Consider the following 13044-nt stretch of genomic DNA (forward strand, 5'->3'; position numbering starts at 1 on the left):
GTGAAGCAGTGGTGTTACATTGCATTTTATCTCGTCGTGCCTAACAACACCCCTTAGCTGTTATAAAATGCACTGGTAACCCACTGCTTCTTGGGGCTTATTGCTTTAATATTGACCCATACAATGTATTTTTTGCCATTTGCTTCAAATATACTAGTGATACTTATGAATGGTTTTGTGGTCCAGGGTCACATATTTACTATTCATGATTCCTTGTGTGCTACAGGAGAGCCGAGACCCACGAAAACTTCACTGGCTATTTGAGATGCTGATGGAGTCCCCTGTCAAAGGAGGAGTAGGGGGATCATTTGTGGATGCCTGGTATGACATTCTTTACAGACCACATGCTTAAAAAATATCTTCAAGATATTAAAATACATTTTATAGAAATTGTTTTTTAATACTTCTTTATGTTTTTCTTGTTTCAGTCACCTGTATATCCTGCAAGGAGGCCTTGCTCAGCAACAGTGGAGAGTACCAGAGTTGCTTCACAGGTTACTCCAGCACCTAGAGCCCAAGCTCACTCAGGTCTACAAGAACGTACGCGAACGCATCGGCAGGTATGACCGTAAATGTGTTGGCAACACTGAACGACTACCAAAATTTCATGCTCGCCTCACAATTTTCCTCTGTTTTCTTACAGTGTGCTTACCTACATCTTCATGATCGACGTGAACCTGCCGTACACTCGGCCCACCGCGTCCCCTCGCATCAGAGAGTTCACAGAACGTGTGGTAGCTCGACTCAAGCCGCTGATGGAAGGAGAGGAAGAAATCCAGAACCACGTGATGGAGGAGAACGCGGAGGGGAACCAAGACGAGAGGACACAAGCCATCAAACTACTTAAAACTGGTATGTACTTTAGTGTTTGTGCATATGTGTTCATATGGTGTATTTCTAAATATTTTGCGTTTGTTTTAGTGTTAAAGTGGTTGATGACCAGCGCCGGACGCTCTTTCTCTTCTGTTGTCCCAGAACAACTGCTGCTTCTGCCTCTTCTCTTTAAAGTAAGACACGTTTTTGTATATTTCACTTCGATGCTTCACTCTCAGGATAAATCTCACCTCCGCTCTATCTTTCTATAGATTGCTCCCGTTGAGAATGACGACAGTTATGACGAGATGAAGAGAGACGCCAAGACCTGTCTGTCTCTCATTTCGCAGGGGCTGCTGTACTCGGAACAGATCCCGCAAGTCCTCAGCTTGCTTGAAGAGGTGACAAACAACATCTAGCTAGTAACATACACACAGTCATACACTAGCCCCATTTACACCTACTGTCCCAAGTGATCCAAACACAAGTGGGCAGCTTGTTAGTGGCACGCTTCTAAATGTGAACATCAGACGTGAGTCACGTCTCTCATAAATAACGACCGTGAAGGTTTGATCTGACCAGCAGAGGGCGCTGTGTGTTGCAGATATCCAGGAGCAGCTCGTGGCACGCACGGTACTCCGTTCTCACTTACCTGCAGATCATGGTGTTCTACAATCTCTTCACTTTTCTCAGCGATGCCAAGGCCGTGAGTGACGTAAGAGCGCTTGTGATGCGTCTGCTGGAGGACGAACAGCTAGAGGTGTGCGAGTGCACATACAGTACATACACACACTGATACCTTTATACAAATTAATTATGGTTTTGCTTAGTTTAACCATGGTTTTTGTAGGAAAAGTATGGTTTTACAAATTGTAATAAATATACTTTTACTACAGTTTTACTATATGCATCCACATACTGTACAAACACACTCAAAATGTGCACAAACACAAACCGGTTTGCTCACTATTTTCTATGGACATTAACATTACATTTGTGGGTGATTCTCACGATATCCAGACTTAGAAGGCGTCCAGCATCAGACTTTTTTAAAAAGGTCTTGAAGCCAATTTTTTGCACATATAAGATTAAGGTCTGAACTTACTATAACCATTATTTTTAGATTAAAAAAAAATTCCTATAGAATTATTTAAAATTTTATAGATTATCATTATCAAAAATTATCATTACCGCAACATGATATTACATTAAATATATGCATTTACAAACTCATGTTTCGGTAATGAGAATTAAAAAGCTGTCTAGGTACTATGACAAACAAAATTTCAACTTTTATCTGGAGAGAAAAAATAAGAACTGCTTACCTGGTAGCCATCTTGAATATCACAGTCAATTATTTCCCTTCCAACAATTTTTTTTTGAAAATGATAGTTCATTGAGGGCTTAAACAATGATTGAAATTTGTTGCGGAGGATCTATTCCTTTTGTTGTCTCTACATTTACCAATGATCACGAAATACCACATGTTTCTTTACTGTAAATGTTTATAGTATAACATGCACTGAAGCTTTTTATTTTTAGATTTTTTTAATTATAAATATTTCCATGTCAAAGAACCCAAATCCAGTCATGGACACGTTGCGGTAATGAAAATGTTCTCCTTAAATGTGGAAAAAACACAAAATTGGTTTGTATGATGTCATTTGAAATCATGTGCAAAATAGTACATGAAGAGATGTTTGTAACTGTATGCGTCTTATTTTGATACTCTTACTTTGCATTTTAATCAAAATGTTTCATGACACCTCATAAGTCTAAATTCGCGAGAATCACCCTTATGCATTTGGCGGACCCTTTTATCCAAAGCGACTTTGCAGTAAAAGTTATACATTATTTATATATCAGTATGTATGTGTTCCCTAGGTTTAAACCCATGACCTTGCGCTGCTAACACAGCTCACAGCTGTTATGTGATGATAGTATTTTTAAAGCCCACACTATAGGCTACACAACACGTGTGTGACATACAGTATACACTAATTTCTTGGATCTGACACACACTGTGCCTTTAAACGTAGGCAGAAATTATATGGATAGGATATATAATCCATTTTTATTTCTTTATTTAAATTTGAACCTTGAACATGCATAACCCGTCTATAACCGAAGTTAGTCACATGAATATTGTTTTTTACTATTTGCATTATTTTTCACCACTGTCCACAGCCCTAGCAGAACAAATTCAAGTGAGAATCTCTCTTTGAAAGAGAAGGTCTGTGCTAAATTGACTAATGTAAAGTACAACCTAATGTATGTTTGGGTGTAATTGCTAAGGTTAAATGATTTTTTAAGACGTCATTTTTCTCTCTATACACTCTTTCATTGATATAGCACTCTCTTGTTGTCCTTTATTCTCTCTCTTGCTCTCCATCCTTCTATCCCTCTTACTGTTACCATAGCAACTCTCAGCTGGAGCAGTATTCTGTTTCCATGGTGATAGATGTTCAGATTTCCAGAGAGGTGAAGACAGGAAACGGAGATGAGGCCAAAGGGGGAAAAGAATAGGGTTATGAGTTAAAGCAAACTGCAGCTTTTAATATAGCCTATTAAATCACAGTAACGCATAGAGGACATATTGCCTGTTGACGTAATAAAGCCTGTCATGTGATCAGCACCAGCCAATGGGAACATCACAATGTGCTGAGGTTAAGGATCAGAGCACAAAGATTTTCACAGTTCAGCACAATGCTTATTGTTTATGTAGGCCATCAGCAGGGTCACACGAAATCTCCGCCTATAGACCTCCAGAGAAATGCGTGATGCAGTCAGGTCATGGGTTTGATCACAGGGAAGACACATACTGATCGAATGTATGGCTTGTACGTCACATCTGCTAAATCGATACATTTACATTTTGTTCGCATTGTTATTTTGTGCATGAAGCTAAACTTGTTGCATTTTGCCAAAGTCATCGTGTCATAGAGATTGCATCATTCAACTATCTGAAATAAACCTCCTAAGATTTTTCTTTAGCTTGTATTTGTTCATCATTTTGGGTGCTTACACAAAAGCCCATATATGCACCTGCTTTGCACCCCCACCCTTTGGGTAACTCAAAGGACAACTGTCTGAACCATTGGCCTCTGTCTGAAGGTTTTGATTTATACTATACTTAAAATATTTTTTATTTTCTCCTCTTTCTCTGTGCGTTTTAGGTGAGGGAGCTGGCCGCCACCACTTTAAGTGGATTCCTGCAATGTGATTTTCTAAGCATTGATGAACCTCTGCAGGCCCGCATTGAGTCTCTGAGCAAAACCCGCTTGCCCAAACGCAAGAGAAGAGAACTGTGTTCGGTGGTGGACACCATTCCATCTACAGGTAACAATCACATACACACCATTGTATTTATATTTTCATTCTGTGTATGAGTTAATTAAATAAATCTTACACTTTTGGAGTACTCTTGGTAAAAGGATTTTTTCTAGTTTATGTAGATAGATCTATCAGTATTGTTTATTGTGATTGCAGATCTGGTGCGTCGCCATGCGGGTGTGTTAGGTCTAAGTGCCTGCGTTCTATCCAGCCCGTACGACGTGCCCACCTGGATGCCCCAGATGCTCATGGATTTGAGTGCCCACCTCAATGACACACAGCCCATAGAGGTCAGATTGTATTTAGTTGATGATAAATACACCATTGAATGAGTTTCAGGGGACACAGAAGAGTCTGTGTCTTTATGCTGTGGAGTAACCTATTATTGTATTTCACAAGACTGTCAAATAAATCTTTGGTGTCCCCAGAGTACATGTGTGATGTTCTATCTCAAAATACCATATAGATAATTTATTACAGCATGAAAGTTGTTGTGCCATTTTGGGTGTGTCCTTTAAAATGCAAAATGAGCTGATGTCTGGTTGGATAGTACAGATTAAGGGACGCTATTATCCCCTTCTGACATCACAGGGGAGCCAAATTTCAATTACCTATTTTTTCACATGCTTGCAGAGAATAGTTTAGAAAAACTAAGTTACTGGGTTGTTCTTTTTCACATTTTCTAGGTTGATAGAAGCACTGGGGACCCAATTATAGCACTTAATTATAAGCAAAAGTGAATATATGGTCAGTGACTTGTTTTAAAAGTATGCATTAGGTTTATTTCAATGCACGTTTTTTTATGCAATAAAAAATTACATTTGCACCATTTTATGAAAGTTAAGACTGAATGGGCCTGAAAATGTCAAATGGTGTAACGGACAATTGTGCCAAAGAATGAGAAATATTAAATATTTTATCCACCTTGATGGCATGTGAGCATAATCATCAAAATCATTTTATTAGTTATTTCTAAGTGTAAATTTTAATCCGTTTTTGTAATATTTGTCCTGACATATGCTGAAAACAGCTCTGTTTTCTAAATAATCTTTGACAAATGATGTAAAAATATATGTAAAAAAATCATATTACACTAAACTAGATGATTATATTTAATTCCACATTTTTTATGAATATATTTATATTTTAATTTGAAAAAATACTAGTTACACCAATTGACACAGACTGGTTATACACCACATTGACATTTTTGGAGTTATCGCCCAAATATTATTTCAAAATGAAATAAAACCAGAAATTGTAGACTTGGTCCTCAAACAAGAGAATGTATGCAAGTAATCTGCAAATTTATTTTGAAATTTTAACCCTTTTACATTTAATGTATCCATACGGACACAAAATAATTAGGGTCACGTCAATAGAGTATGATGGAGTTGTTGGTTAGGGGAAGATGTAGTTGGAGTTCATTAAAAAGAATCCTTGTTGTTTATCTTATGTATATATTTATTCTATTTCCAGATGACCGTAAAGAAAACCCTCTCTGATTTCCGTCGCACTCATTATGATAACTGGCAGGAACACAAGCAGAAGTTCACTGATGATCAGCTGCTGGTGCTCACAGATCTGCTGGTGTCCCCCTGTTACTACGCTTAGGTTTGTTTTATACACACAGGCTCTATTCCAAAACTTAGTAAGCCGCCCTGCTGTCTGCAAAATTATACATTTTACCTTGGAAGTGTACCTGCCTATGTTGACAGCTCACTAGGTTTAGGGAAATAGCCATACGGTTACTAATAATTTCTATTCTCTTGCAGAATCATTTCACTATCTGGTGAAGGTCTCGATAAAAAGACAAAGCTTGAAATTTTGGGTGTTTTTGTTTATTCCAAATGTCTGACTGAATGCTTTTGGAGGACAGAAAATAATTGACTACTGTATTCATGTACTGTAACAATAGTTGAAGTCATCTAGTTATAAGATTACTATAGCTTTTAGATTTTTTTGGTTACACTTAATATTTAAGGGGAACCTGTTGCAGGTATGACTAACCTGCATTATATACAGTCATTTTCTTGTGCATTGTGTGTTTTTGCAAGAGTTTTTTTAAAGATAAGTATTCAATATGAAGCAGTTTTCTGCACTGCTTTGTAAAATTGTCTAGTACTGTTATCGTTTAGCAGTGATTTATTTGAAATGTGTACACTTGTAATGTGTATGAGGTAGAAATTTAAAAGAATTTGAATAGTTTTGTTTTAACTCCTTGCTGTCCATACAGATTTATAAATGTATTTGATTGATGCTTTTAGTGAGTTTTATTATTTTGAGTTCACTTTTACATGTGTTTGAATTTTGTTTTCCTATATAAGTTTTATAGCCACAGACTGCAGTTGCTAAGTTAGAAAAGCTCACGGAGAGATGCGTGTGTTGTTGGTTGTACTGCTAAATCAAATGAAACAATTACATGCAACAGTGATTTGTTGATAAGCATGTATCATAACTATAATTTACACTTTGTCAAAAGCATGTCTTATGTTATAATGTTGAACTTTTATCAGCTGGCAAAAGTACTAGACACCTGTTTTGTTAGACTACGAGTTGGTGATGCTATAACATTTGAATAATTATGTTGTTGTTTTTTTTTTGTCTTGATAAGGTTTTTACAGATATTTAAAGATTAAATAGCCATGCGATTTGTAATAAACTGTGTCGGATTTGCAGAGACTACTTGTCTTTATTTTTGTGCCTCCGATTTTATTAAAGGATTAGTCAATTTTCTTAAAAAAAATCCAGATAATTTACTCGCCACCATTTCATCCAAAATGTTGATGTCTTTCTTTATTCAGTCGAGAAGAAATTATGTTTTTTGAGGAAAAAAATTCAGGATTTTTCTCATTTTAATTGAATTGCAGTTTCAACGCAGCTTCAAAGGACTCTAAACGATCTCAAATGAGGCATAAGGGTCTTACCTAGCGAAACAATTGTCATTTTTGACAAGAAAAATAAAAAATATGCACTTTTAATCCACAACTTCTCGTCTTCCTCCGGCTGTGTGACGAGCCAGCTCGACCTCATGTAATTGCGTAACGATGTCGAAAGGTCACGTGTTAGATATATGAAACGCACATTTGCGGACCATTTTAAACAATAAACTGACACAAAGACATTAATTTGTATCATTCGACATACAATAACGTCGGAACAGTCCACTTTCTCCACACTTGTAAACACTGGGGCGGAGTTTCGATACATCATACGTGACCTCTTGACGTGATGACGTATTACGTGAGGTCGCGCTGGCGTGTCACAGGACCGGAGGAAGAAGAGAAGTTGTGGTTTAAAAGTGCATATTTTTATTCTTATTGTCAAAAATGACAATCGTTTCGCTAGACAAGACCCCTATGCCTCGTTTGAGATAGCATCGAAACTGCAATTTTAAACTGCATTAAAAGTATTGGGGTCCATTAAAGTCCATTAAAATGAGAAAAATCCTGTAATGTTTTCCTCAAAAAACATAATTTCTTCTCGACTGAACAAATAAGAACATCAACATTTTGTATGACATGGGTGGTGTGTAAATTATCTGGATTTTTTTTAAGAAAATGGCCTTATCCTTTAAATATTGCTGGGTTATTTTCAAAATTTTTATATTTGCAAAAATAGTATTGCTAATGCTCATGCACAAAAATATTCAGTAATAGCCTAACATGAATTTTATATATTTTATATAATGTTATGCTAATATGTAGTATGGTTAATATAATATGCATAATAAATTAACATATAAATCATAGCATATGATCGGTAGGCTATTATTAAAAAATATAAATCAGACATCACTCGAGTATTCCGAATATGCGTTCTGTGGTCACAGGCACGCGCGTGCGGGCTTCAGTGTGATGGCTTCAGTGAGGCGCGCCCACTCTCCCGCTGCGCATTACATGCACTGTTTTTCATTGTCATTTTATGCTTTCATATGAACGTTGACTTTTTCAATAACTAAAATGCACGTAACGGTCACGTACTTTGGGAGTTCATACAAATATGGACAACACAGCGTCGTTAAATGGCACACACGGGGAATACATGGTAAGAAAAGAAATCTATCTGCAATACCATGAAGAGAGAGCGTCAGGATTATGAAAGGCGCACGTAGGCTACACGACTTAACGATGTGCTAAATTTATTTACAGAACCCTTGTTTTAATGATGCATGTGCTTTTATATGTGTGATTTGATGTGTTTCTTTTTTAAAGATGGGGTGGATGCATTCTGACTCTGTTTTGTAGTCGGCTCACATTCACCTGCAGTAATATAATCATCTATAACAGCGGTTAACAGATGAGAAAGGCACTGAATTGAATATAGCAGCCATGTATTCGTCTTAATCCATAGATTTTTAGGTGAATAACGGCAGCGCGCACAAATGATGTGCACAAAGCTGCACGTAGCCTAGAGCATTGGACTTTATACAAAATACAAACAATTGCCTTATGCATTTAATCAATTATGTTAATTATATGATACGTAGGTGTTATATAATTTATAAATTAATCCTAAAATCATTTTAGGCTATATATATTACTGTCAAATTTATTTCCACATTTCTTTATACAAATACAAATAATTGCATTGTGCATTAAATAATTTTTTGACATATTTTTATCATATAAATTAGAAACTAATCATCAGAATTTATTTGAGATATGTTGTCATTGTAATTTATTTCCAAAGAGCAGGGTTTTTCACAAAATACAAAGAATTGCATTGTGCATTTAATATTTTTTGGCAAAGGTATCATAAATTATGCCATACGAAGATCCCATAGAGAACCATTTTTGGTTGAATGATTTCCTAAAGAACCTTTAACATCTGAAGAACCCTTCTGATACTTTTGTAGTGACAAAGGGTAGGGTATGAAAAATGGTTCTTCTATTAACCTTTGAATGAATGGTTCTTGGATAATTGCTTTAAAGGATTAGTCCATTTTCTTAAAAAAAATCCAGATAATTTACTCACCACCATGTAATCCAAAATGTTGATGTCTTTCTTTGTTCAGTCGAGAAGAAATTGTTTTTTTTCCAGGATTTTTCTCATTTTAATGGACCCCAATACGTAACAGTTTTAATGTAGTTTAAAATTGCAGTTTCAAAGGACTCTAAACAATCCCAAACAAGGCATAAGGGTCTACGCCCCAGTGTTTACAACTGTGAAGAAAGAGGACCGCTCCGACGCCGTTTTATGTGGAATGATACTAATTAATGTCTCTGTGTCAGTCCACTGCTTACAATGGTCCGCAAATGTGCGCCCTATATATGCAACACGTGACCTTTCCACGGCATCACGCAATTTCGCTAGGTCGCGCTGGCGCGTCACACAGCCGGAGGAAGAAGAGAAGTTGTGGTTTAAAAGTGCATATTTTTATTTTTCTTGTCAAAAATGACAATCGTTTTGCAAGATAACCTCGTTTGAGATCGTTTAGAGTCCTTTGAAAGTGCAATTTTAAACTGCATTAAAACTGTTAAGTGTTGGGGTCCATTAAAGTCCATTAAAATGAGAAAAATCCTAGAAAGTTTTCCTCAAAAAACATAATTTCTTCTCGACTGAACAAAGAAAGACATCAACATTTTGGATGACATGGTGGTGAGTAAATTATCTGGATTTGTATTTTTATCAGAATCTATTCATGCTTTTGTCAGAGTTATTGTCATAGTCATATCTTTGTTGAGTTGTTGTTATTTTCTATGCTTAGTTTTATTACGTTTTATTAATTAATATCAAGCTTCATATATGATCTATCATTGATCCAGATTTCTTAATCCTCTTTGTTCTTGCAGCAGTCCAGAGAGTCTACCATGAAACGACCGCACAATGGAAATATTAGTTCAATCGTGGGTGACCTAAAGGCAAGATGGGAAAAGCTCTGAGGCTGTGAGCACTTAACATCCCCATGTGTACCATGAACAGCACCGCGTGGCCTTTGGACCTGGCTGAGTTTGCGAAACCTCGGGGGTTGAACAGCTCCCGAAGCCAGTCTGACTCCACGAGCGGCTGGGCCTTGATCCACACGGCCACCCTTGCTTCTTGCTCCCTCCTGCTGGTCATCATCTTTTGCTTAGGTTCTTATGGCAACTTAGTGGTTTTTTTGTCGTTCTTCGACCCGGCGTTCCGTAAGTTTCGCACCAACTTCGACTTCATGATCCTCAATCTGTCCTTCTGTGACCTTTTCATTTGCTGTGTCACCGCGCCCATGTTTGCGCTGGTGCTCTTTTTGGATGCTGGAGACGCTGGAGGTGGAGTTTCAAAGGGCTTCTGCTTCGCCTTCCACCTCACCAGCTCGGGCTTCATTATCATGTCACTGGAGACGGTGGCTGTGATCGCTCTACATCGGCTCCGCATGGTCCTGGGTCAGCAGCCTAACCGTACGGCCTCCTTCCCTTGTACCCTGGCTCTTACTGCACTGTTATGGACCACCAGTTTCACTCTGGCGGCAATGGTTACTTTGCGAGCGTACCCGAGGAGCTCTGGGCCTTGCCTGCCCCACTTTGGTCTCACTGGCAACAAGGCCAAAATGGTATTATATGTGTACATTGCAGATTTTGCCTTCTGTGTCGGTGTGGTGTCCATCTCTTACCTCATGATCGCTCAGGCACTGAGGAAGAACGCACAGGTGCGGAAGTGTCCCATTATCACGGTGGATGCCACACGTCCACCCGCTTCTCATCCGCCACTCGTTGCCGCGGGTTTCGAAGGTATGCAGTGTACGGTGCAGGTGCCCTCGCTTTACCGCAACCAGACGTACAACAAACTTCAGCACGTCCAGACGCACCCTTTCACCAGGAGGACCAACCAGCCCCTAGTGCCCGGGGCTGCAGCCGGAGCAACCTGCTGCCAGCTGGTTTCCAGCGTAAACCTGGCCACTGCCAAGGACTCTAAGGCGGTGGTCACATGCGTGGTGATTGTCATCTCTGTACTGCTGTGCTGTCTCCCGCTCGGCATATCGTTGGCACAAGACATGGAGTCACCGGAGAGCAGCTTCGTTCACTACCAATTTGAGCTGTGTGGATTCGCTCTCATATTTCTCAAGTCCGGCATCAACCCGTTCGTGTACTCGCGCAACAGCGCGGGATTGAGACGCCGGGTACTCTGCTGCCTCCAGTGGATGACGCTGGGCTTCCTGTGCTGCAAGCACAAGACACGCTTGCACGCCATGGGAAAGGGAAGCCTGGAGGTCAATCGTAACAAGTCCTCGCACCACGAGACTAACTCTGCTTACATGCTTTCACCGAAGCCCCAAAGAAGGTTGGTGGACCAGGCTTGTGGACCCAGTCACTCCAGGGACAGCATGCCTAGTCCCTGCATTACTGCCGGGCGCAAACCCAGACCCCCGAGCACATCTACGCCCATTAACACTCGCATAGAGCCCTACTACAGTATCTACAATAGCAGTCCGTCAGCAGGACCGAGTTCCCCCAACAGCCTACAGCCGGTCAACTCTCAAACCACCGCTTTTGCAAAGAGCTACGTGGCTATGCACTATCATACCCACCAGGAGGTGCTGCAGGACTTTGACAGTACTTCAGCTCATCAGATTCCCATCCCATCGGTTTGAGCTTAGCACAGGAGCTTAAGACTGAGAACATAATACTACTCATTTAGCATCCTAATGGGGGCATTTATAGGATTTGCTTGTGGTCACAAATGAAAACTAAACAACATGGGATGTCACATTCAGAAGTACCTTTTGCTTTCCCTGAAGTGTTAATGTTGACATTTACTGGACTGAAGGATGCTCTATTTTTACATTGACATGCCATTTTCATGCAATAGTCTTCATTCAGATAATGTATTTGTGAAAACATCCTACATTTTATATTAACTTATTAAATGTTTTGCAAGTGCATTTTGACACGTTCCATCTCTTTGTTTTGAAAAAATCACTTAATAATGTACCAGTATTATGTTATTTGATTTTGTCAACCTATAGCCTATATCAGGGGTTTCAAACTGGGGTCCAGGAGGTTCTAGGGGGTCCCCACAAAATTTCTGAGATAAAGGTAAAAGAAAATGTGTAAAATGTATTTATTAGGTTTATTAGGGTATTTATATCTCATGCAACATACTTTCAGAATCACTTATATTTTCTTTGTGTGTTGTCTTATTACAGTCCCCTTTATCTCATTTATTGGGGTTTATAGGGCAGGATTTCTTGTAAAGCTGCTATGAAACAAGATTTATTGTCAAAGTACAGTACAAAATCTTTAAATTAAAAAATGGATCTCTTCATGTTTATATATTAAATATTACTCTTCAAGGAGCACACCACCTTTTTTTTTATATTTTACAATGTTCTTACCTCAACTTAATGCAAATGAAAACATACCTATCTTTTTTCAATGCGTGCACTTTGTACAGCGCGTCGTGAATATGTTAGCATTTAGCCTAGCCCCATTCAATCCTTAGGATCCAAACAGGGATTAATTTAGAAGCCACAAAACAAACTGTTAAATGAGTAGTTACATGAGTAAGTATGGTGGCTCAAAATAAAACGTGAAGTGTTTTGTGGCTTCTTAATTTTATCCCTGTTTGGATCCTAAAGAATGAATGGGGCTAGGCTAAATGCTAACACTTTAATGACATGCTAAGATTTACTGCACGCATTGAAAAAGATAGGTATGTATTAATTTGTCCAAGTTTAGGTAAGAACATAGTAAAATATTGAAAATGGTGGCGTTTTCCTTTAAGTATAGCTAATTATATATGTTTTTGCATAAAAATATATAAATTGCTATATATATTTTATGTAGGAGATTCCACACAAAAGGTTCATCATATTTGGGGGTCCTTGGCATCATAAAGTTTGAAAACCCCTGGTCTATATACTTACTGTGACCAAAACTTGTCATGTAAAGGATTGCTAGCACCATCTAGTGTAGATAA

The 13044-nt window shown here is 38.5% G+C and overlaps 2 protein-coding genes across 2 annotated transcripts in view; both read left to right on the forward strand.

Annotated features, from left to right (window-relative positions):
- Nucleotides 1-6828, forward strand: part of psme4a (proteasome activator subunit 4a) — a 32397-nt gene extending 25569 nt beyond the window's left edge. Inside the window, exons 39-48 of the mRNA XM_055170371.2 lie at nucleotides 227-321; nucleotides 429-560; nucleotides 644-852; nucleotides 922-1007; nucleotides 1086-1214; nucleotides 1418-1573; nucleotides 3990-4152; nucleotides 4303-4436; nucleotides 5626-5760; nucleotides 5922-6828. Of these exons, the coding sequence (XP_055026346.2) occupies nucleotides 227-321; nucleotides 429-560; nucleotides 644-852; nucleotides 922-1007; nucleotides 1086-1214; nucleotides 1418-1573; nucleotides 3990-4152; nucleotides 4303-4436; nucleotides 5626-5760 (1239 nt within the window). The 3' untranslated portion in view covers nucleotides 5922-6828. The remainder of the gene's footprint in view (nucleotides 1-226; nucleotides 322-428; nucleotides 561-643; nucleotides 853-921; nucleotides 1008-1085; nucleotides 1215-1417; nucleotides 1574-3989; nucleotides 4153-4302; nucleotides 4437-5625; nucleotides 5761-5921) is intronic.
- A 1104-nt stretch (nucleotides 6829-7932) lies between these two features.
- Nucleotides 7933-12180, forward strand: gpr75 (G protein-coupled receptor 75). Its single transcript, XM_055171171.2, has 2 exons — nucleotides 7933-8193; nucleotides 9942-12180. The coding sequence occupies exon 2, from the start codon at nucleotides 10055-10057 to the stop codon at nucleotides 11714-11716; it is 1662 nt and encodes a 553-aa protein (XP_055027146.1). The 5' UTR covers nucleotides 7933-8193; nucleotides 9942-10054; the 3' UTR covers nucleotides 11717-12180.
- The last annotated feature ends 864 nt before the right edge of the window (nucleotides 12181-13044 follow it).

The sequence above is a fragment of the Misgurnus anguillicaudatus genome, chromosome 11 (genome assembly GCF_027580225.2).
Source record: "Misgurnus anguillicaudatus chromosome 11, ASM2758022v2, whole genome shotgun sequence".
NCBI lineage: Eukaryota > Metazoa > Chordata > Actinopteri > Cypriniformes > Cobitidae > Misgurnus > Misgurnus anguillicaudatus.

Coding starts and splice junctions, on each gene's coding strand:
- gpr75 (XM_055171171.2), top strand. CDS start 10,055: ATGTGTACCATGAACAGCACCGCGTGGCCTTTGGACCTGGCTGAGTTT.